The following is a 26,223-nucleotide window of genomic DNA, read 5'->3' as shown; positions in this document are numbered from 1 at the left end:
TGTGATTGTGAAAACCTTGTGTCTGATGCTCCTTTTATCTACCATATCAACAGATGAGTAGAACATATGGAAAAAAATAAATAATAGGGGAACAAATGTTAAAATAAATTTAGTTGGAAATGCTAGTGATAAATGAAAGCGAGGGGTAATGGGTATGGTATGTATAATCTGTTTTTTTCCGTTATCATTTTATTTCTTTTTCTGTTGTCTGTTTATTTCTTTTTCTAAATCGATGCAAATGTTCTAAGAAATGATGAATATGCATCTGTGATGATATTGAGAATTGCTGATTGTATATGTAGAATGGAATGATATGTTAATATTTTTGTTTGTTTGTTAATTTTTTTAATTAATAAATTAAAAAAAGAATACCCAGGGCTCTACCTGAGACTCTTTAAAAAATAATAATAATAAGGGGAATAAATGCTAAAATAAATTTAGTTTGAAATGCTAGTGATCAATGAAAGCAAGGGGTAAGTGATATGGTAGGTATAACCTTTTTTTTTCTTTTCTGTGTTCGTTTTATTTCTTCTAGTATTGTCTTTTTGTTTCTTTTTCTGAATTGATCCAAATGTTCTAAGAAATGATGAATATGCAACTAGGTGATGATATTGTGGATTACTGATTATGTATGTTGATGTTTTATTTTGTTTCTTAATTTTTTAATAAATAAATTTTTAAAAAAGGAAAAAAAACACTGATTATATATGTAGAATGGAATGATATGTTAATGTTTTTGTTTGCTTGTTGTTAATTTTTTTTAATTAATAAAAAAAAAGATGTAATGCAGAGGCTGGAGGGAACTGCCTGAAAATGTAGAGCTGTGTTCCAGTAGCCATGTTTCTTAAGGATGACTGTATAATGATATAGCTTTTACAGTGTGACTGTGTGATTGAGAGGAGATGGAACATTTGCTTAACAACCACCATGCGGGGGCACTTTACATTTGCCCTAAGAGCATCAATATTGGTATCAATACATCCTAGATCAGATCCCAGACACTCATCAGCTCAGATCGCCTGGGAGAGTTCCTTGCCATCTCTGAGTCTCTGCTTTCTCCTCTAGACCACGGGATGACAGGTATCTGTCCTTAGGGTAGTGAAGACCCCTTAGCACAGTACCAGACCCAGAGAAAGTGATCAGTTATGGTAGCTATCATCATCACCATCACTGTCATCATCACCACCATCATCATCACTGTCAATATTACCACCACTACCACCATCACCACCACCACTATCATCATGACCATAATCATCATTCTCACCTTTTAAAGTAGCTTGGCATCTTAAGACTGGACTCAAAGGCTCCTTCAAAAGGTACCCCGCCAGTGTATTCATATGCCAGAGCTGCACCTGTTGGAACTGAGTAATTCTGCTATCAATACCCTCTTTCTGTCCCAGCCTCATGCCGCCCTTCTCAGGGCAGGGTGCTCAGATGGGCAGCACAAGATGACAGCCATTATTGGATGTCATGGAGCATCTCCTTTGCAATCTGGGCACCTTGGAGAAATGATCTCCTGAGAGACAATTCTGCTCCTGTCCTTCCTTCCTCCAGTACCATGAACTACACAGACTCAGAAACTGGACTGGTTGTTTTGGCATCTTCTAAGGACTCAGATAAGTGACCTTCAGAGATGCTGGTCGGCATTCTGCATGCTGGAATTTTCTCTGCTCTCAACCATAATTTTACTAACTTTTAAATTTTAATATAATTATAGGTTGGCATGAATTGTAAGAAATAATGCTGAGGGATACAATGTAGCCTTTATACAGATTTCCCCAGTGGTAAGTGACATCTTGCAAAACATTAGTTTTTATCACAACCAGGACATTGACATTGGCACAGTGGAGATAAGGAACATTTCCATCCCCACAAGGATGTAGCGTTTTTTGCCCACTTCTCTTCTGTGTGGGGTCACTAATCTCTTCTCCACTCCTATAATATTGACATTTCAAGAATGTTTTATAAACGGAATAATACTGAATGTAGGCTTTTAAAAATAAAGCACAAGAAAAGATGCCAGACAGCTCTAGTTATTACGGAAATGCTAGTCAAAACCACAATGAGATATTTCATGGTGTAGCCACTGTACAAAACAGTCTGGTGGTTCCTCAGGAAGCTAACTATAGAACTGCCATATGACCTGGAAATCCCACTATGTATATACTCAGAAGAACAGAAAGCACGGACTTGGACAAACATTTGCACACATATGTTCACAGGAGCATTATTCACAATTGCTAAAAGATGGTAGCAACCTAAGTGTCCATAAACCTAATGAATAAGTAAACAAAAAGTGATATATACATACAATGTAATATTCTTCAGCTGTAAAAAGGAACAACGTCCTGATGCATGTGACAACATGGATGAACCTTAAGGACACTATGCTGAGTGAAATAAGCCAGATACAAAAAGGACAAAACAGTATGATCTCACTGACATGAACTAATTATAATAAGAGCAAACTCAGCCAGAATCTAGAATATAGGGTATCAGGGACAGAACAGTAATAGAGAAAGGTGAGCTGATGTCTAATTTGTACCAAATTTCTACTTAGGATGATTCTAAATGTTTGCAAATGGAAAGCAGTGATACAAGCAAATCATTGTGAGTGTAGTTAACAGCACTGAATTATGTTGGTGAATGTGGTTGAGAGGAAGGAAGTTTTGAGTTGGGTTAAGTTACTAGAAAGCAAGAGTAAAGACAAAACATGGGACTCTATAACACAATGAACCTTGCTGTAGACGATGGACTGTGATTAATAGTACAAATATAACAATTTTCTCATGAATTAGAACAAATGACAATATTACAATATTACAAGGTATTAATAATGAGGTATATAGGAAAAATATACCTAATGTAAACTATGGACTATAGTTAACAGTATATTTTAATTTTCTTTCAGCAGGTGTAACAAAGGTACCACCCTAATGCAAAGTATCAATAATGGGGGGGTATATGAGAACATTGTACTTTTATATGACTTCTGTAAAATACAACCTCTCTAATTAAAAAAATAACAGCAATTTTTTAAAAACACGTGAAAACTTGACTGTACAAGTTGGATGGATAGTATGGTATGTGACTATATCACGATAAAACTACTTTATAAAATGTAAATGCACTAATCATTCCAATTAAAAAGCAAAAAAAGAAGACTTTATGGGTAGAAAATGAGAAGTTGTACATTACAAACTACATAGTATTCAGGAAAGTATTGGATTCTAAGTGAAAGAAACCTGACAAAAGTACTACATATTTATGATTACATTTATATAGATATATAAATTTATAGAGACAATTAGATTAGTGGTCATGTAAGATAGAATAGAAGGATTAAAAGGATTTTGCTAAGTGATATGAGGTTTTCATTTTGGAGTAATGAAAATATTCTAAAATTAATTGTAATGAATGTACAACTCTGACTATACTAAAAACATTGACTGTACAAGTTGGATGGATAGTATGGTATGTGACTATATCACAATAAAACTACTTTATAAAATGTAAATGCACTAATCATTCCAATTAAAAAGCAAAAAAAGAAGACTTTATGGGTGGAAAATGGGAAGTTGTACATTACAAACTACATAGTATTCAGGAAAGTAATGGATTCTAAATAATCTAGTATTTCTTAATTCCAAATATACAAAAGAAAAAGCAATATTCAAAAACTGTATCAAATAAATTCACTAATTCTTACATTACTTTCAGATTATAAAATTGCAGTTGTTCTCTGTATAAATTAAAACAAGCTTTATATTTATACAACATTTGCTCTACATGAGAAATTCCCAAATCTGGCTATGTATCCAATCACCTGGGGAACTTTTAAAAATAAGTTCCTGGTATTAAACCTTACCATCGGGGACTCCCCTGATACTGTGTCAAACTTTAGGGACACCTAAATCAATAGGCCATGCCCTCGATCATAAGGCTTACTCTTGTGAAGCTTATGTAGGTAGCATAGAAGTTACTATGCCTAAGAGTTACTTCTAGAGAATCTCTGTTGTTGCTCAGATGTGGCCTCAGCTTCTCTAAGCCCAACTCTGTAAGTAAAATCATTGCCCTCCCCACTACATGGGTCATAACATCCAGAAATGAAAGTCTCCCTGGCGAGATGAGAGATGTCTTCCAGGGATGAATCCAGACCTGGTACCATGGGATCAACAATTCCATCCTGACCAAAAGGGGGAAAGAAGTATAATTAATAAAGTATCAGTGGCAAAGAGAGTTCAAATAGAGTCAAGAGGCTACTCTGGAGGTTGCTAGCTTCAGGTAGACCTTGCTACCTATCAAAACCTGCCAATCCCCAACCAGGACCATTCCAGCCAATCCTAAAGGACACCTAGGGTAATATATAAGATTCCACAAGGGTTCCAGGCACTAGAGTAACTTGCCAGCCTACAACCTCCAGATGGGTCCCTGGTACAGATAAGTCCTGAAACCTAGACCCGCCTCTCCAGAACATCAGATAGTTCCATCTCCCTACCCCATAGTAGTCGCAGACCCTTCCAACATGAAAAAGTTGGAATGCCCATAGCTCAAACACCCCTAAAGAGAGGGATGGAAAGATCAAAGATGATTATGGAGTTATACAGAGAAGATAGGATTTAACAAACAAATATGAATGCTGAATCATTAAATTGATATCTCTTTTAGTCTCTAGTATTTTAGAATAAAAACCTAAAATTGTGAAATTGTAACCCATGTCAAGGTCTGAAATATGTTCTACAACTAATTGTGGTGCTGTGCTTTGAAATTTATAGCTTTTTTGTATATATGTTATTTTTGCAAAAAAAGAAGGAAAAAGTCAATTGTGATGATTAAAAAAATATCTAAGCCCTCTAGCCTCCTATATTCTGAAGCAGCTAGAAGGAAAAATATGAGAGGATCGTGTGGTAGCCCATGACAAACTCTGGGATCTGTCCTGTAACCACTTGTTAAAGAGTGCTTTGAAAACTACTGCCTTTTTTTTGTACGGGGGTGTACAGTCCTGGTATTGAACCTGGGTCCCCCGCATGAAAGGGGAGCATTCTACCACTGAACCACCCATGCACCCAACTATTGCTTTTTTATTTCTTTGCTTTGAATATATATTATATTATATGATAAAAAAATTGAAAGGTCAATGAATCCCAATAAATAAATAAGTTCCTGGGTCCCATTCCCTGGAGATTCCGTTTTGAGAAGTCTGGAGTAGAGAGCCAGGAATCTGTGTTAAACGATATAATACAAAGTTCATGTTAGTTTATCAAGGAAATTCCTTAGCTGTTGTGATTGATCCCTATTTCAGTGCTTTTCGAACTCTACTGTACATGCAGATCGCTAGCAGATCTTATTAAGAAGCAGATTTTGATTCAATAGCTCTGGGATGGGGCCAGAGAATCTTCATTTACAACAAGTTTCCAAGTGATATCCATGCTACTGGTCCAGGCACCACATTTTAAACAGAAATAACTTATGACCTTTTTCAACATTTCTACCAGTGAAAAACAGATGTCATCCTAGGCAGTTACTGCCCTGAAATATTTTCTTCATGTTTTATCTGAACATCTGGTTAGCATTAGTTAAAATACACAATTTGCAAAATACCTGATATATCTTTACTATGTATCCTACCACCCAGTGGGAAATTATTTTCCCCATTTGCAGACAGAGTAACTCTAAAAGACGAGTCTTATCAATGTCACAATGCAGACAGTGAAATTAAAATTTATATAAATTTCAATACAAATACGAGGATATTCAATACAGTCAGTTATATAGTGAAATACTGGAGAAAAACCTAGATGTCTAACCATAGAGGATTAAATAAATAAGTTCTAAGATAACCTTATAATGAAATACTAGGCATACTTTAAAAATAGTATAGTATACTACTACTGATAATGAAAAGATGTTCATGATAAACGAAAAAAAGATTACAAACTTTACAGTACGATTCCATTTCTTTTTGGTGGGGGGACATAAAAATATTCACATATACATTTCTGTAAAAGAAAATTCCAGAGATGTATATTAAATTGTTTAAAGCACTGTCCTCAAAGTAGTACAACTGTAGGTGATTTTGATGTTTGTATACCTGGATTATCCAACATTTCTACTATGACATACATTTTATAAAATTCCTAAAGAGTACAAAGGGAATGAGGTGAAAACCAAGCAAACCCCACATATGCACACACCTTTCAAAGACCACTATAACAGCCTGAGTGATAGTTAACTTGCCTTCCAGAGAGTGGTCAAGGGACTTCCCATATTAGAAGGACTTAGAAACCTTGTTGAAACTCCAGAGTCTTGCACCCCACCCAGACTTATTCAATCAGGATTTCTGACAATAGGCCCAGGAATCTGCAAAGGAAGCAAACACTGACTCTTGCAGACAGTAAAGTTTAGAAACCATGGCGTTAAACAAAAAGCTTCCTATAAACACAAGGACATGGACTAAATTTCAATCTGTCTGAATGGCAATCTACAGCAAATTCAGAATGAGTGAAATCATGGTATTTTAAACATGTACACCCACACTCACAAAGCCACTGGAATTTGAAGGGACAGAAACAAGATCATATCAGCTCTCAATTTAATGCTATATCAAGTAGGAAGCAGCAGGTTGCAACGAAAGGAGGGCTGAGCAGTAATGCAAAGGGAGGAAAGAAACAATTAGAACCAACATGACTCAAATATCTACATGAACTAACCAGGTCACAGAAACCTTCCGTGGCTAAGTCTGAGTCTCATTTCATTCACGAGTAAACTGAGGCTCAAAGAGGTTAAATAATTGGTCCAAGGTGGCACAACCACTAAGGAGGATCAGAATTTGAACCCTGGTATTCTGACTCAAAAGTACCTGCTCTTCCCGTTTTGGGGTTTGTTCATATGAAACTTAACCCCACAAAGGATAGGTCAAGCCTACTTAAATTTAGGCCTAAGAGTCACCCCCAAGAAAACCTCTTCTGTTGCTTAGATGTGGCCTCTCTCTCCAGCCAACACAACAAGCAAACTCACCACCCTCCCCGTCTATGTGGGACATGACTCCCAGGGGTGTGGACCTTCCTGGCAACATGGGGTAGAAATCCTAGAATGAGCTGAGACTCAGCATCAAGGGATTGGGAAAAAACCTAGAATGAGCTGAGACCCAGCATCAAGGGATTAAGAAAACCTTCTCAACCAAAAGGGGGAAGAGAGAAATGAGATGAAGTGTCAATGGCTGAGAGATTCCAAACAGAGTCGAGAGGTTATCCTGGAGGTTATTCTTATGCATTAAGTAGATATCACCTTGTTATCCAGGATGTAATGGAGAGGCTGGAGGGAACTGCCTGAAAATATAGAGCTGTGTTCCAGTAGCCATGTTTCTTGAAGATGATTGTATAATGATATAGCTTTCACAATGTGACTGTGTGATTATGAAAACCTTGTGTCTGATGCTCCTTTTATCTACCTTGTCAACTGATGAGTAGAACATATGGAATACAAATAAATAATAGGGGGAACAAATGTTAAAATAAATTCAGTTTGAAATGCTAGTGATCAATGAAAGGGAGGGGTAAGGGGTACGGCACGTAAAATTTTTTTTTCTGTTTTCGTTTTATTTTTCTGTTGTCTTTTTATTTCTTTTTCTGAATTAATGCAAATGTTCCAGAAAATGATCATGATGATGAATATGCAATTATGTGATGATATTGTGAATCACTGATTATATATGTAGAACGGAATGAGCATACATTAAGAATGTTTGTGTTTCTTTCCTGTATTTTTTTCAAATTAATAAAAAATTGTTTTAAAAAAAGTACCTGCTCTTTCCACCACTGAGGAAGCCGCAACACTGTGATTAGCACAGGCTTTGAAAGCAGATTGTCTAGATTTGATTCTAGCTCCTGCCACTTACCAGCTGTGTGATCTTGGACAAGTCACCTGTCTTCCCTGAGCCTCATGATGATGAAATATATCAAAATTTTCACAGGGTTGCTGTGAGCATTAAACATAGTAACATAAGTGAAGCACTTAGTATATAGTAAGTGATCCATAATGGTGGCTAGTGGTACTCAGAGCAATAGTATACCATACTTACCCAAGGTCTAGATTCAAGGTTCAGCAACTATCACACCCAGACAATTCACTATACCTCCTTGAGCCCCGTTTTTTACCTCAACTCTAAGTACCTTCCAGGTCTTTAAAAACAGTAACAACAATAAAAGAAAAAGAAACCTGCACTTAGCTACTTGTATTATTCAGTCTTAATTTTTCTTATGTGAACACTATTTCCAATGAGCTGATTGAGGTCACAAAGGTTTTGCTTATATTTGCCCTACATCTGTCTGAAACTTCTTATTATAACCACTTCTATGATGTTCTGTCCCCATATAGTCTTTCACTATTCAAAAGTACTACATAAACATTTATTATGGAACCAAATATCTAGGAAATTCACCTCTTCTCCTATTGCTTTCATTTCTCCTTTCCAAATGCATTCCTGTTGACTAACTTCAGTAGATTCTAGTACCTATTTCTTCCAGAGATCCTCTTTGAGACAAACTCAAAGGCATAAGGAGCTAATATCATTAGAGGTCCTTCAAAGAATCAAGAAATAACCTTTCCTGTTCTGAAAAAACTACATGATCCCCCCAAAATTTGCTGAGCAAAAAGAAATACATATCACACTGACTATATCCTTATTATTACTGTATTAGTAAAAACAAGCAACCCATAAGGGCATTTATTGAAAGAATTTACTAAATGCATTCAAAACAAGAAGTTAACAATAGTTGCAGGAATTTCCTAAGTTAAATAAATTAAGAGGATTTTCAAAAAAAGAGCCATGATGGATTTTTTTTCCCCTTTAAAACAGAGGAAGAAAACAGCAGGAAAAAGAAAAGGTTAGCATGAGCTCCAAAGAAGATCTAGAAAAAAGAATATATGGGTGAGGGATGATGCAGACCCTTCATTTTAATTCTGGATCACTGAGAAGGTCATGCCAGCTAAAACTGGAATTTATTAAGACCAAGATTATAAACTCACCTGCAGTTCACACCAAGCAACCTCAACCCATGTTTCAGTGTCCAGTCCTTTATATACTGTTTTAAATGCTCCTCTTCCCAGCTCTATGTCAAATTTCAAGAACCTGCCACTAGGAGAAGTAGCAACAGCTTTCATTTCTGCTTCTTCTTCCATTTCTTTTTCATTTTTCTCCTTGAAACAATCTTTTGAGGATTCTGAAATTGTCTTTGAACACTGTTCATACTTAACTTCTTTACCACCTCTTAGCACATTTGTAGGAAGATTATCTACTCTCAAAATATTTGTTGCAGCCTTTATTCTCTCATCTTTGGGGGAAGATTCAGCAACTTTATCAGCTTCCCTCATCTCAACACTTTTTCGGAAAAATCTCTTTCTTTCCACAGTTTCCCCAGGAGCAAAGAAGGTACTGCTTCTTTCCTTCCGTCTAGCTTCCACTGTCAAAGTTGCAGCAATCTGAGGAATTCTCTTTTCCAGTGAAATTCCATCAGGTTTCTCAGAATCATCTGTGCTAGCTGGCTCTCCTGAATCAGTAGCCATTGCAATTAAGGTTGATGCCAAAATTTTTCTTTCCACTCTTTATCCCAGTTACATCCCAGGTATCAAATTATCAGAACGGACTTCCTTTTATGTGATCCTATATTTCCATAGCAACCTGAAGAGGGAAAAAAAGGATATTTTAAAATCACCTCACAAAGGAAATTAAGGAGAAAACAAGTCACCTGATTTTTAATCCCTTTTTTCTTAATAAGAAGTTTATTCCATTTTCTGTTCAGTCTTAGCAACCAGCAGACTCCAGGGACTGTGTCTTATCTTGTTTACCACTGCAGTACCCAGTGCCAAGCACACTACCTGGCATATAGCTTAATAAGTTTCACACTGCATGAATGTTGGTCAGGAGACTAGTTATCAGCCCCATCTATCAATTCATCAATTCAAAACAAGTATTCAAACCCTGAGTTCACTTAGCTATGAGGTGACATACACAATAAGTAAAACAACCACGTAATTCCCAAGTGATTTTTTTTTGCTTAAAATTCTATAATGAATCTAATAGTAGGCTTGGATAATACAGATAACTTGTTTATGAGCTTGCTTTCAGATTTTAACAGAAACTACCGTCAAATGTTTATACACTGTATTAAAAAAAGAAAGGCAAGAAAGACTTAAAAGCATGCATGTTTTTGAACCAACAATTCTACTTATAGGAGTTTGCCTTAAAAAATAGTGAAAGGGAATGTCAAATGGTACAACCACTGTGGAAGGCAGTTTGGCGGTTCCTCAAAAAGCTGAATATAGAATTGCCATACGACCCAGCAATACCATTGCTGGGAATCTACTCAAAGGAATTAAGGGCAAAAACTCAAACGGACATTTGCACACCAATGTTTATAGCAGCGTTATTTACAATTGCAAGAGATGGAAACAGCCAAAATGTCCATCAACAGACGAGTGGCTAAACAAACTCTGGTATACACATACGATGGAATATTATGCAGCTTTAAGACAGGATAAACTTATGAAGCATGTAATAACATGGATGGACCTAGAGAACATTATGCTGAGTGAGTCTAGCCAAAAACTAAAAGACAAATACTGTATGGTCCCAATGATGCGAATCGACATTCGAGAATAAACTTGGAATATGTCATTGGTAACAGAGTCCAGCAGGAGTTAGAAACAGGGTAAGATAATGGGTAATTGGAGCTGAAGGGATACAGACTGTGCAACAGGACTAGATACAAAAACTCAAAAATGGACAGCACAATAATACCTAATCGTAAAGTAATCATGTTAAAACATTGAATGAAGCTGTATCCGAGCTATAGGTTTTTGTTTTGTTTTGTTTTGTTTTGTTTTTACTACTATTACTTTTATTTTTTTCTCTATATTAACATTCTATATCTTTTTCGGTTGTGTTGCTAGTTCTTCTAAACCGATGCAAATGTACTAAGAAACGATGATCATGCATCTATGTGATGATGTTAAGAATTACTGATTGCATATGTAGAATGGTATGATTTCTAAAAAAAAAAAAATGGACAGCACAATACTACCTAATTGTAATGTAATTATGTTAAAACACTGAATGAAGCTGCATCTGAGCTATAGTTGTTTTTTTTTCTTATATATTTTTGTATTTTTTATTTTTATTTTTTCTCTATATTATCATTTTATTTCTTTTTCTGTTGTCTTGCTATTTTTCTAAATCGATGCATATGTACTAAGAAATGATGATCATACATCTATGTGATGATATTAAGAATTACTGATTGCATATGTAGAATAGAATGATTTCTAAATGTTGTGTTAGTTAATTTTTTTTAATTAATAAAAAAAAAAGTAACACTGAAGTTTTTACTGAAATGAAAAGATATTCCCTATAATATATTTAAACGGGAAAAGGAATATTTATAAGAAACCCCCATTTCAGTATATTTATATATACATATAATACATACATAATATATGCATTTGGTGTGAATATACCTAAGACTAGAATGGCATACAATAAAATGGCAGAAGGGTTATTAATTCTGCATAGCGCAATTATGGACTTTTATTTTTCTTTCTGACTGCTTTTTGGTATTTTTATATTTTCTAAAACTTTCCACAATGAACATGTGCTATATTTGTATATAAGAAAAAAAAGTTTTTCAAGCAAATTGTTAAGCTGCCAATGAGAAATTTCTTCTCATCATAATCATGCATCACAAAGTTAAGCCTGTATACTTGATTATTATGTTATGTGCCTTAAAGGGCACGATTTGTCAGAAATATTTGCTAAGAATGATACCAAACAAACTGCCTGGAAATGTAGAGCTGTGTTCCAGTAGCCATCCATGTTTCTTGAAGATGATTGTGTAATGATATAGCTTTCACAATGTGATTGTGATTGTGAAAATCTTGTGTCTGATCCTTCTTTTATCTACCTTATGGACAGATGAGTAAACATATGGATTAAAAATAAAGAAATATGGGCCACGGTGGCTCAGCAGGCAAGAATGCTTGCCTGCCATGCCAGAGGACCCGGGTTCAATTCCTGGTGCCTGCCCACGTAAAAAAAAAAATAAAAATAAAAATAAATAAATAAATAAAGGGGATGACCCCTGCTTAAAAAATAAATAAATAAAAAATAAAGAAATAATAGGGGGAATAAATGTTAAAATAAATTTAGTAGATTAAAATGCTAGTTATCAATGAAAGGGAGGGTAAGGGGTATGGTATGTATGAATTTTTTTCTGTTGTCTTTTTAATTCTTTTTCTGAATTGATGCAAATGTTCTAAGAAATGATCATGATGATGAATATGCAACTATGTGATGATATTGTGAATTACTGATTATATATGTAGAACAGAATGATCATACGTTAAGAATGTGTTTCTTGTCATATTTTTTTAGTTTAAAAATTAATAAAATAAATAAATAAATAAAAATGGGCAAAGTATCTGAATAGATATTTCTCTAAAGAAGATATACAGAAGCCAATAAGCATGTGAATAAGTGTTCCACATCACCACTTATTAGAGAAAACCAAATCAAATCCACTATGTGCTTCTTAGAGCAAATTCACATCCTCAAGGACTGTTGTAATAAAAAAATAAAAAAGACAGACAATAACAAGTCTTGACAAGAATGTGGAGAAAATCGAACCCTCATACATTGCCAGTAAGAATATAAAATGATGGAGCCACTTTGGAAAACAGCTTAGCAGTTTCTCAAAAAGTTAAACACAGTTACCATATATAACTCAGCAATTCTACTGCTTGGTATCTACCCAAGAAAAAGCAAAACATATGTCTACACAAAAACTTCATAGGAGTACTGAAAGTAGCATTAACCATAATAGCCAAAAAGCAGAAACAAACCAAATGCCCATCAACTGATGAATGGATATATAAAATGCGGCATATCATACAATGGAATACGATTCACCATTGCAAAGAATGAAGTTCTGATATATGCTATAACATAGAGGAATCTTGAAAACATTATGCTAAGTAAAAGAATTCAAAGGAAAAGACCACATAATATAGATTCATTTCATATGGACTTATATGAAATGTCCATAAAATACAAATCTATAGAGACAGAAAAAGATGAGTAGTTGTCTGGGGCTGGGGCATAGGAACAGGATTAACGGGAATGAGGTTATCTTTCTGAGGCAGTAGAAATATTCTAAAATTAGGTTGTAATGAAGGTTGAACAACTCTATAAATTTACTAAAAATCATCATCTTTTGCACTTAAATCAGTAAATTTTATGGTCTATAAATTATATTTCAATAAAATATTGTGCTCCTCTTTAAGAATCATAAACATCTTGACTAAAATCAAAGCTATCATAAGATCAAATACACCTTTTAAAGACAATACTGTCTACCTTCCCACCCCCCATCCCCATTCTGTCCATCCTCCTTACTTACAGCAAGGCCTTCTGGGTTGAGAACCACTGTTACAGAGGGAAAAAGTCTGACAATAGCACGCAGTCGCTGACTGCCTAAAAGTAAACAAAGAACAAGAAAAACAAAATTTTAAAAGTAGACCAAGCACTTCACTAAACATACTATATATCTGGGGACTTTCCATTGTGGACCCAATAGCTTCTTGACAATAAAACTTTGAGTTTAAGAACCAAGGCTCTAGTGTGGAAGAGACCTGGAATCAAATCCTGTTTCTGCATCTCACTCCTCAGAGAGTTGGGGCAAGATACTTAACCTCACTCATTCTTGATTTCATTTGTGAAATCTCACAGGATTGATATGAATATAAAATTAAATATACATATAAACTACTTAGCATGGTGCCTGGCACAATACAATAATCAATAAATGGTAGCTTTAATTTTCTACTTCTTAATAATCCCTAAGGGCAACACTATTAAAGAATATTCAAGAATATTCAAAAACTGTTAAATGACATTCAGAAGGCTCTACTTAGGCAGAGAAGTATATAATACAGTTTTTAATGTAATTTCCATTTAATAAGCCATGTTGACATTGCTAAAGGGGTATACTTCAATTACCAGGATAACTACAGGATAATATCTCTTCTACATTCAGCATGTAGAAGCATGACTCAACGAGAGTCTACAAAGATCAGGTCTCACATCTGGGGTCTTTTAAGGAATTCACAGCTTTATGTTATAATGTTACTATGCGTAACAGTTTTTTCCTTCATGAAATGATAAACAGCTGATCCAAGCCCTAGAGATACGTATAAAGACAAATGCAAAAGCACTTCCATAGATAATGAAATTAAAGGAAAAATTTCACAAATTTGTATCCCATAGATACAAATGCCTTCAAAATATTTGATATATAAGTTTGAAGCATTTGAGTTAAAAATTCAAAATAGGGCGGGCCGCGGTGGCTCAGCGGGCAAAGTGCTTGCCTGCCGTGCCGGAGGACCCCGGTTCGATTCCCGGCCCTAGCCCATGTAAAAACCAAAACAAACAAACAAAAATATAATAAAAACAAGAAAATGTTTAAAAATGTTTCCCTTTCTTCCTCCCTTCCTTCCTTCTCTGTCTTTCCTTCCTTTCCTCCCTCTTTCTAAAAAAAAAAAAAAAAAAAAAAAAAAAAAATTCAAAATAATTCTTCCACTGTAGCTTATCATGATTCTCTCCACGGAAAACTCCAGCAAAAAATCTCTACTTTGTCAACCTATGGCTCAAAAAGAATTTCTTCAACTTTTGGAACCAGCCATTGAAAGAATGCATATTTAAAAGAGTTAAAATTATAGAGTATATTTTTCCATTAACAATCCTCTCCTTCCCTCCCTTGCCCCCTCTTCTCTTTCTCATACGTATATTCACACCAATAAACATTTACTAAGTACCTATGTGCCAAGTACTGTGTCCTTAGAGACAAAAGGACAAAAGATAGTCCCTGTCCTCAAAAAGCCTACAGTTTATCCAAGCTTAAGACACACTATTCTTCTGGTTCAAGAACGTGCAATAAACATCTGTATCTCTTGTACTTTCCAAGACCCCAGAAAAGTTATGTGGTAAAGAAGTACAAAAGTTTAAATCACAAGTCAAGGACACAAATAGATAATAGTATAGCAAATACAAGATTTTAACAATTTCAGACACAGCAGAACAGAAAAGAACTGGCTGATACACAAATCAGAGGATGCTGCAACCTAAAACAGGAGAGAGCAGACTTGCAGGACAGAAGCACTAGAGAGGCTCCACAGCCAAGAAGGCCAGAATGAGATAAAGCTGAAAACAGGGATTAACTGAAGGTCTGAATTACCACTCACTTGATGAAGCTCCCCACTTCCAAAAAAAGACCAAATCCCTACATGAAAAATTTCAACTTAAATTGGGGAGAATTAGGGTACCCCAGAGCAAAGCCCTCTACTTCTGGCATTTGGGGCCTCCAAGTATAACAGCCAACTAGCTACCCACCTACTTATTCCAAAATAAACCCTACCAGTTGACATCCCTGCCCAGGTACACAGAACTCCCATTCAGGCCTTCTACTATATCATTCTTAAATATGAACAGAATCAGGAGACACTGAAGAAAATCTACAACACAGAAGAGTAAGATCAAGATAAACAAAATGAAAAAATGTTCTTAGAGGAGCTGAAATAATTGAGGAAACAATGTTTAAGTTAATTTTTTAAAATATATAATATAATCATATGGTTGAAAAACCAAAAAAATTAAAAGCATACAAGGAACAAAAAAAACTAAAAAAAAAGTATATGAGGAACAGGCACACTCCCACTCCTGTCTCCCATCAACTCAGTTCCCACCACTCCCCAAGAGGTGTTTTTAAACTCCACTGCCTTGACAATAAATGGTGTTATTAAATGTTTTGATTTTTAACAATCTGATAGGTTTAAACAAGTATTTCAGTGTGGTTTCAATTATCATTTATCATATGAATGAGGTAAAGCATCCAATATATAAACAATCATTAAAATTAGGAACAAGTCAAAAATTCCTATTATCACCGCTACCACCGAATGAAATAAGACATTCAAATAAAGAAAAGGGGAAACAAAATTAAAATTTGCAAACCATATGATTATCTATCTAGAAAATCCAATCAAACCAACTAAAAAAAACTATAATAGGAGCTAACAGGAGAACTCAGCAAAAAGGCCTGAGACAAAATCAACACGCAAAAATCAACAGCTCTGTTACACATCAGCAATAATCAATTTGAAAATGTAATTTAATAAAACAACTATCCTTTTCACAAAAGCAACAAAGCTATAAAATGTCCATCTAGGATAAACTCAAGAATAAATACACAAAATCTATATAAAGAAATCTGTAAAATTTTACTGAAGCACATAAAATACACAAATTTCCTTGGTGGAGACCCAATAATGACATCTTTACAATTTGCCTCCAGATTATTTTAAAGTCAATGCAATGAGTTAAAATCTCAGAGACTTTCTGTCGTAAACTGACAAGCTGATTTTCAAAAGAGGACGAGGAAAGCCAAGAAAATTTTGAAAAAGAACAATAAGGAGAATTTGCCTCACCAAATATTAACATGCAATTTAGATATATTAACATAAACAATGTGATTTCAGCACAAAACAGACGAATGGACTAATGGAATAGAAGAACTGGTACAGAAACAACCATGTATATATGGGAATGTTGGCCATGATAAAGACAAAACTTTAAACCTTGTGAAAAACAGATAGCATAATAAATGCTGTTGGGATAATTGGCTATTCATTTTGGGGGAAAAAAGTTAAGACCCTACCTAAAACCAGTCACAAAAATAAATTCCAGGTGAATTAAAGAGCTAAAACAAAACTATAAAACTATTTTTTAATAACAGAATACATTACTAACCTGAAGGCTTTCTTAAAAAAGACAAAATGCAAATGCCATTAATGAAATAGCTAATAAGTATGGCCCATTTGCCCATGAGCAAGGTTGAAAAATAAGCAACAGATTGGAGAAAACATTTGCAACACAGATAGCAAAGTATTAATATCCAGAATATAGTAGAAAGAACTAAAAAAAATATAAATATAAATGACCAATATATATGGTGGGAGGTTGCTCAAACTCATTAGTAAACAGAGAGACACAAATGCAAAGAATGTGGTATCATTTTTTATACATCAGCTGAGCAAAATATAAATACCTGACAATATCAAGTTTTGAGAAGTATATGAGAAACTGGGCACTATATTTACTATTGGCAGATAAACTGGAATAATCGTTTAATAAGGCAAAATCCACATATCTAGTGCATTCATACTTGTTACCCAGGAATTCCATTTCTTTAGTATCGACCTGAGAGATATTCTTGTATGTGCATAAATATGTATGTACAAGGATTTTTCAATAAAGCATTGTTTGAAATAGTGAAAAATGAAAAGAAGTTAAATATTCAACTACATGAGAATGGTGAAATAAGCAATGGTACATCTGTACTATGGAATAATGTGAATCTGCTTAAAAAATGAGAAACAGATACATACTGATAAACAAAAATCTACATAAAAGCAAGTTGTAGGGAAATATATACATTACATGCATATGTCATTTGTATTTTTAAAAAACACAAAACTATACATTTCTACATGTGTAAATTCATGTTTAAAAAAACTATGAAAGGATATGATCTAAACTGATCCTAGTGGTTACAGCTAGATAAGAATATACATGAAGCATAGAATATGAAATACTATGTATCCATTAAAAATTAAGAATTGGATATATACATACTGACATGAAAAGGAGCCCTAACTCATATGCTTACATGAAAAAAGTCACAAATTACATATTATGTGTATTTTATTTGATATGCACATACAAATGCATGTAAATACTGTCCAAGCACACAGCTAACTTTTAACAATGGGTACCCTCTGGGTAAAGGGTTTTAATCTGCCTCTTTATTATTTTAAACCTTTAAAACAGAATTATCCATTAACAACCTGCGCAAAACAACTAGTTAAGGATATAATTTCTTAAAATAACTGAAGGAAGCACAAAACAAATGTGGTATGTACAATACATATTCAGATTAACAATATCAGTTAACACTTATTGAATATTATGTGCCAAGCACTGTAAACCCTTGACATGTATTTTCTCATGTAATCAACACAATAACCTCAAGGCAAATATTTTAATTCACATTTACAAATGAGAAAACTAAGGTTCAAAAATTAACTTACCTAAGATAAAACAGGTAATAAAAACCAGAATCAGAACTCAACCCAGGCATATGACTCCCAAAGCCCACTCTTAACTACTCATAATAAACACATATAACTTGGAGCCACATGCACACAACTATATTCAACCATGAATTGCATGTATGCATGTACCACACAACATCACAGTCCTTAGTTGAGAGTTTACAACACTAAAACTATCTCTTCCTCCCTTCCATTTTCCAGTTTTGTTTTGGCAGTTATTTCCTTAGTCATTTCCATTTTATGTGAAAAAAGTCTGGGTCCAAATTAGAAAAGAATCGACACGATCTCCATCTTCTTCCATCATCAAAATTAAACAATTTCTATTTACTAATCACCTACTCTCCCATCACCAACTGACACCTTACTTTGTCTAACCCTTTATAGCAGTGGTCACCAAACTACATACAGGCGGTGAGTCAAATCCACCCCACTGCCTACTTTTGTATGGCCCACGAGCTAAGAATGCCTTTTACATTTTTAAATCATTGAAAAAATTCAAAATAATAATATTTTGTGATGTAAAAAAATTATTTGAAATTCATATTTCAGTGTCCATAAACTTTTACTGGAACAAAGCCACACTTTCATTTACATATTGGCTATGGCTGTTTTCAAGGTACAATGGCAGAGCTGAGTACCTGCAACAGAAGCTACATGGTCTGCAAAGCCTAAAATATTTACTATCTGGCCCTTTATAGAAAAAGTTGGCCGACTTCTGTTTTACAGATTTCAAAGGAACTTCATCTATGTTAACTCTGAGAGCTACTTGGTAATAGCCTGATTTCTGGAAATTAGGAAGGCTCAGAAAAGTTTGGCATCTTTCCCAATAGGAAAATTCTGAAACCCATTTTCTAGCTCCAAATCAATATACTTTCAACCACACTACAACATTCTAAGAAAGCAATCCCTCCTGATTAATCAGAGATTAAACATTTGGTGCTAAAATTTACCAGATTGGTAGAGACATAAAAACTTAAAATTAATGGGAAAACATTTCTCAATTGAGAAACTATGACTCCAAAAATACATTAGAATACAATGCATTTTATATGCAGTTATATAATTTACAAAATAGATGGCCTCATTTGTTTTTTTTTGTTTGTTTATTTATTTATTTTATGTTTAGATGCTTTCATTTGATTAGCAAAGAAACCACGGAAAGTAGCTAGTGCTTTTTGTTTTGTTTTGTTTAATAACAAATCAGAAAATAGATGTTTACCAACTTGTACAAGATCACACTAAGGAACTGAGGCAAGACTAGAACCCAGACTGACTCCTACATTCCAGTGACATTTCCGCTCAGGAATACTGTCTATATTCATAAGGGATTTACTTGTTTATCTTAGATGCAAAAAGTAATAATTCACTCATTTTAAATAAGAAGCTTTAACATTTTTTAGTTCAATAATATAACTAGGTTTGAAGAACACACTGGGCATTTGGGAAGGAGCAAAGGATGAAAACAGTAAGACAAGTTATGGTCTTTGCCTTCAAAACTAGAGTCTCCACCACAGGATCTCAAATGGTCTCAACATTCGGGTCTCTGTTCAAAGTCACCTCCTCAAAAAAACCTTCCCTAACCACTTAAACTAAAGAGGTCCTTCCCCCAAGGAATCATCATCCTTTTTAAAAGTTTCTTCTTAACCTTTGTTTTCTGAAATGATCTTATTTATTTGTCGACTGCTGTTATCCTCCACTGTAATGTAACCTCAAGAGGGTAGGGTCATCGTCTGCCTTTTCATCTACACTCAACACATCAATCCTAGCACATTGGAGGAACACAATAAAAATTCACTGAATGAATGGTAGAAACTACAAATACCTCTGGTAAATCATACTCTACAATTCACTTGGACTAACAGCTTCAGAGTAAGTTATCAGAGCCTTTGAAATGTTCCTTAGCAAATGAACCACATATCTTAAAGGGCTGTTTTTTTCTTGCTAAAAATCTTCAAAGGCCTAGCAGGAATAAAATTATTTTGTGGGCAGCAGGGGATATAATCAGAGCTAAACTATCACGTCATAGATCCTGGGAGTGATCAAGTGCAATTTTTCCACTCTTGTGTTAAAACATATCCCTTAGCTTTAAAAAAACTCGAATGACCCTAATTTAATTATGCTTAACTAGAGAGCCTGTGATGTACTGAACAATTATACCGTACTAAATTTTCATTTTTACAAGTAACTAATCTTAATGTAACTTATCTTACATTATTCCTGAATAAATATAATATATAGGTGAAGTCTAAGCTAAAACCTAAGCAAGGCATTGATTAGTACAGTTTTGGTTAAGAAATTGACTCAAAATATTTGGAAAAGTTTCACATCGGAAGAATCATAAACGATATAACACATGGATATGATTGCTTTTAGGATAAATCTAATGCCAATTTCTGGCTAAATAAAATGATAATTATAGATTCTGGGTTTTTTTTCCCTAGATTTAAGCAAAGATTTTGTCCTACACAAAATCAGAAATCAAAAATAATTATTTTTATTAAAAAATCACTTATACAACTTTAGGATAAGGATTGACAAATTGAAGTTCCCTTATCATAAAGTCTCAGTGATTCACAAAAGAGCTTTAGAATATCCCACCTCTTCAAATACAAGTGAACTTCAAAAACTAATTTAGAAACATTTCTCTGGTACAACTGACCAGAGTGATTAGATATTGCCAAAAAATATCTTCATTTAACGACTATACACATACAGTACTGTGCATTATGTTTTATAGTTTTAAATTTTCAAGTTAATCTACATGAAAAGGATGAAGTTAGACCTTTACCTCAAACTATTATAAAAGTTAACTGAAAATAGATCAAAGACCTAAATATAGGGCTAAAACTCTTTAAAAGAAAACATAGGGATAAATTTTCATGATCTTAGATTTGGCAATGGTTTCCTAGATAAAAACACCAAAACCACAAGCAAAACAAAAGAAAAAAACTGAAAAATTTGACTTTGTCAAAATTAGAAACTTTTATGCATCAAAGGACACTGTTAAGAAAGTGAAAAGACAACCCACAGAATGGGAGAAAATATTTGCAAATCATATATATGATAAGGGTCTAGTATCCAGAACATATATATATATATACAACTGAACAACAAAATGACAACCCAATTTAAAAATGGGCAAAGGATTTGAACAGACATTCTCCAAAGAAGATATACAAATGGCCAACAAGCACAGGAAAAGATGCTCAACATCACTAGTCAGTTACGGAAATGCACATCCAAAACACAGTGGGATACCACCTCACACTTTCTAGTATGGTCTTAATCAAAAAATGGAAAACAACAAGCATTGGTGAGGATATAAAGAAATCAGAACCTACATACATTGCTTGTGGGACTGCACCAGCATAGCCTCTGTGGAAAACAGTTTTGTAGTTCTTCAGCAAGATAAGCATAGAATTACCATATGACTCAGCAATTCCAACTCCATTTCCTCAGGATGAATGAAAGCATATGTTCACATAAAAACGTGTACACAAATGTATATAGCAACATTATTCACAGTAGCCAAAAGGTAAAAACAACTCAAGTATCCATCAACATATGAATGGATAAACAAACCATGGTACAGCCATTCAATGGAATATTATTCAGCCATAAAAACAAATGGAGTTTTGATACATGTGACAACATGGATGAACACCGAAAACATTATGCTAAATGTAAGATGCCAAACATGAAAGTCACATATTGTATCATCCCACTTATATGAAATGTACAGAATAGGCAAATCCAAAGAGACAGAAAGCAGATTAGAGGTCCCCGGGGAGGGGAGCCTGAGGAGAGAGGGGAATGCGGGAGTGACTGCTTAATGGGTATGGGGTTTCCTTTTAGAGTGATGAAAATGTTCTGAAGCTAGATAGTGGCAATGGATGCACAACGTTGTGACTGTACTAAATACCACTCGATTGTACATGTTAAAATGGTTTAAAAGGTGAGTTTTATGTGAATTTTACCACAATTAACATTTTTTCAAGTTATCATGCTAAAACACAAAAAATATATAACTCATTTCTATTAAAGGAAAGTTCATCCAAAAATATATTTCTGTAAAAAAGGCTTACCTCTGCAGTAAGTCAATCTCAGCATCTTCCAAACCAAATTCTCATGACAAGTTTTACCAAAACAATAAAATATCATATCAAATTCCACTTTTGAACCTTTGTGAATTTCTAAATGAATGCTTTTACAGCCATCTATTACAATTATTAAGTAGTTTCTAACACTGCCATAAGTTTTATGGTCTCAAACAAAAATGGAAAAGTCCCACTCCTTTGAAAGAATTCTGGCTTTTAGCCAAGAGAAGTAATCAAGTATTTCAGCAAATAAAGTTGGTCTATTTATCCGAAGATGGGAGATGAAAAAGGAAGCGTTCTTTCTTACATACAATTTCGATTGCCCACCTCCCCCTCCCCATACACATATACACAAAAACTTACACCCTTCATTAATGTTTTTTTAATTAAATTACCAGACTATAAATCTGCGAGTACATAACAGTTTTCATCTTCTTTACTCCTGACTATTCTGGTTCTTTGCAAACATTGACTTGATCATTTTCTGGCTAAGCGATAAGCAACCTAGTGAAGACAGAAACTCCTCTATTTTATGGAAGATAGTTAAATCAGCATTAAAGAAAATAAACTCCTGAAACACTACAGGATAATTACATCAATGAATAAAGACTTATCCTCATATGAGGATCAGCATTGGTCTAGAAGACAGGGGTCTATCACTTACTTACTGGTGTAAGTCTTACTATTTGTAGACTTTACTTTCTTTCTCAGGTAAAAGGAGGAAAATACCTTTCCTGCCTTCATTCCAACAGAAGTACAGTAATAAAAATATGCACAAGGTATAATGGGAACTCTAAAGAGGGGCACCTAACCTAGCTTGGTGGAGTGTGCTTAGAAAAGGAAGGGGGCACAGCAAAGTCTTTTGGAAATAGGTGATTGCAGAGGTAAGTCTTCAAACAATGAGTTCAAATTGAAAGGGAGGGGGAGAAAGAGGATTCCAGGCAGAAGGTGGCATCACAAGCACAGGCAAAGAGACAAACCCCACAAATCTGCTTATGTGTGTAACTTCTTAAAAACAGCCAAGGATTCCTAACTCCCAACCCCAGCCTCAACCTAAGATTCCACTCCCCAGATTTACCAAGCTTATGCTTTCAAACCTCAATGCCTTGAATGTCCTCCACTACAGGAGCATTTAGTTCAAAATTGGAAGACAACCTTGCTAAGCAGAGTTGGTGCAACATTTTCAGGTACTGGATACTTTCTCAATACACTAACTATTCATCTCAACTAGAGATACTATGAACAGAATTACTAACTTTTGAATTCAAACTCTGGGTAGCCAAAACAGAAATTACACTCTTTCCAACATCAAAAAAGAATAAAAGAAAAACGGCATGGGAATGTCCTCAAGTTTGCAACATTGTCAAGATAAATGAATACATGTCAACAAAGTTTGTAAATATAATCATGAAAAGTTATAAATCCATAGACTATTAATCGTGACACAGAACAGAATGAGACCATTACATCTTTACCAGAAGACAAGCAATGTATTCAGAGAACAAAATGTCCAAGTTATCTGCTAGAATTTGAACTCACATCAAAAAACAGGCTCCAATTTGCAAACAAGGTAAATTCAGAATGACAAAAAGAATCACATGCATGTTTATTTTAGTGTTCAAATCAGCTGTTGTGCATTTTAGCTATCCTTTAATGCAAGGTCTTTCCTCTGGACTGTGCAGTTTAAACTCATCAGTACAAAGAATACAGAGACTGTCTGCAAGACACACCTGCTGCTCAGTGTTATATATACTGAAACCTCTTCGAATGTTCTCTTGGTATAACAACTTGCTATAGATGAAAAAAGGTAACAATGTCTCCCAAAATTGGATGTAATCTCTACTATACAGAAGATTTTCAGAATCCAAGACTTCATTCATATAATTGCTTCACTCAACAACAGTAACTCTTTAAAAAGAATACCCACACCACTTCTCTTTTTAAATTTTTTTTGAGGACTCTTTCATTTTAACAAGGTCTATCAACTCCCAAGATACGGAGATAGGCACGTGCAGGATTTTTACCGACATAAATAAAACCTCTTTCAGTACAGTCACTTCACCACTTTCATTCTAACCCTAATACACCCTCTCCTCCCTATCCCCAATCTGCCCGTCACAGAAAGCATTACCCATTTTCAAATAACAGTTCTCAATCTGCTTGAACCTAACATATTTTTACACAACCAGCCAATAGTCCTATCGACCCCCATACATCAACTGAACCTTTAAACTAAATCCACTCTTTCCCCGCCCCATTCCCATCAATATAACCCACTGCAACCTTACTCAACTTCCCACACCCGAAGCGTTCTACCCTTTCAGCGGCCTCAATCACACTTAAATGATCACTCGGTCCTTTGTCAACTGTTTCTTAGTCCCCCCCCTCCTATATCCTACTCATCTTCCCCTGTTCCCTTGTTGCCATCAACTCCCAAAGTTGCCATCTTCCTCCTCACCCCCTTCTCAAAAAAGATAACAAAAAACGCACCTAAATCTCAAACCTGCCCTTCCCCACTTTCCCCCTCTTTATTTTCGTGTCCGCCTGTGTTCGATCACTTAAACATCAGCTTCGACAAACCCCAAGATCCGAGACTCTTGGTTACTGCAATCACCCAGCCTGGGTCAAGCTGTCCCCTACTAAAGCTCTTACTCCGAACAGACTCTTGGCCGCCGCTGCCTCTCTCCATTCATCTTTGGCCCATTCATCTTTCAGCCCAATCTCAGACACGCCCCCCGGCCTCCTCCTCTCCCAGCGTCCAAAACGGCCCGGGACCCTCACCAGATTAGAGGATCTCGCGGAGGGAGACTCGGACTCTCTACGATTCTCCCTCGCCCTCTTTGAAGCTTCTGCTCGCCCCTCTCCGTAAAACACACACGCACACCACCTCCTCCTCTCCCGTTTCTTCCGATGCTTCTTACTCTCCCCTCCTCGATGTCTGGAGCACCGCTCCGCGTCTTGCGCGCGTGCGCGCGCGAGCGTCTCCACCAGGAGCCCACCGGACCAGCCAGGGATGGTAGGTAAAGAGCGGGCGGGGTTAGGGGAGCGGGGTACAAGCCCAAAGCTCGCGCACGCCTGGGAGCAGAGAAGGCGCACGCGTACTCCAGCTAGGGAATTCAGCTGGGTAGGAGAGAGGGGCGGAGGGGGGCGGGGAAGTGAGGGGACGGGGCTAAGGACAGGGTGAGGGGCGGAGAAAACCGACAGACCAGCCCCAACTCCTAACTGCCCCTATCGCTGCGAGGGGCCGTTTGGCTAGCCAACTACAGGATGCGCATTTCTCCCCCGCCCTCTTCAACGCAGCGGGAGAGAAGGATGCGCGTCGAGGAGAAAGGCTGCTCTTTCCAAAATGAAAATATCAGTGAGGAACGACGCATATCTGCTATATATTAAGGAGCTCTCCCTCTCGTCATCAGTTGTTTTACCCTCCCCCTTCAAAAGAAAAAAGAGTCAATGCACACGCCACTTCCTAGCCACCCACCACCCACTTTCAGTTGTCCCCAAGCCTCTAAATGCGGTACCTCTGCCGGCATGTGGTACCCAACAGCACCTTTTCGGCTGCCACCCCAAAGTCCCTTTTTCCAACTCCCGACTTTTCTCGCGAGACTCATACCTGCAGGCTTCGGAATTAGAAGTCGAAGCACAGATTTATAAATACCGGTCTCCCGGTTACATTATGAGGGCAACAGCCATGGCATATGCCCCCCCTCCCCGCCCGAGGATCGCATTGTGCGCGCATGAACTGAAAGACAACGAAAGCAGTGATGGGAAAGAAAAGCTATGAAACCGATATTTGACGGCATGTAACCGCTAGGCCTGGGCACGTGCCCTGTGCCTCGCAGACGGGTACGGTGTACCCTGGGAATTGTAGTTTTTGCTCCCACTTCCAGTCCCACTCCCACCCCAC

The 26,223-nt window shown here is 35.9% G+C and overlaps 1 protein-coding gene across 8 annotated transcripts in view; it reads right to left on the bottom strand.

Annotated features, from left to right (window-relative positions):
* Window positions 1–26,223, bottom strand: part of WNK3 (WNK lysine deficient protein kinase 3) — a 168,558-nt gene that overhangs the window by 142,197 nt on the left and 138 nt on the right. For 2 of the 8 annotated variants that reach the window (XM_077145630.1, XM_077145632.1), the window contains exons 2-3: window positions 13,455–13,528; window positions 9,031–9,682 (exon numbers count right to left, since the gene is read on the bottom strand). In XM_077145630.1, coding sequence (XP_077001745.1) covers window positions 9,031–9,567 — 537 coding nt within the window. In that variant the 5' untranslated portion in view covers window positions 9,568–9,682; window positions 13,455–13,528. Of the gene's footprint in view, window positions 1–9,030; window positions 9,683–13,454; window positions 13,529–25,100; window positions 25,437–25,837; window positions 26,018–26,223 lie in introns of those variants that run through there. The other 6 variants (XM_077145631.1, XM_077145628.1, XM_077145629.1 and 3 more) reach the window with 6 other exon arrangements.

This window comes from Tamandua tetradactyla, chromosome X (assembly GCF_023851605.1).
Source record: "Tamandua tetradactyla isolate mTamTet1 chromosome X, mTamTet1.pri, whole genome shotgun sequence".
In the NCBI taxonomy this organism is placed as follows: Eukaryota; Metazoa; Chordata; class Mammalia; order Pilosa; family Myrmecophagidae; genus Tamandua; species Tamandua tetradactyla.
The sequence above is the reverse complement of the archived record's forward strand: the minus strand, read 5'-3'. Positions and strand labels throughout refer to the sequence as shown.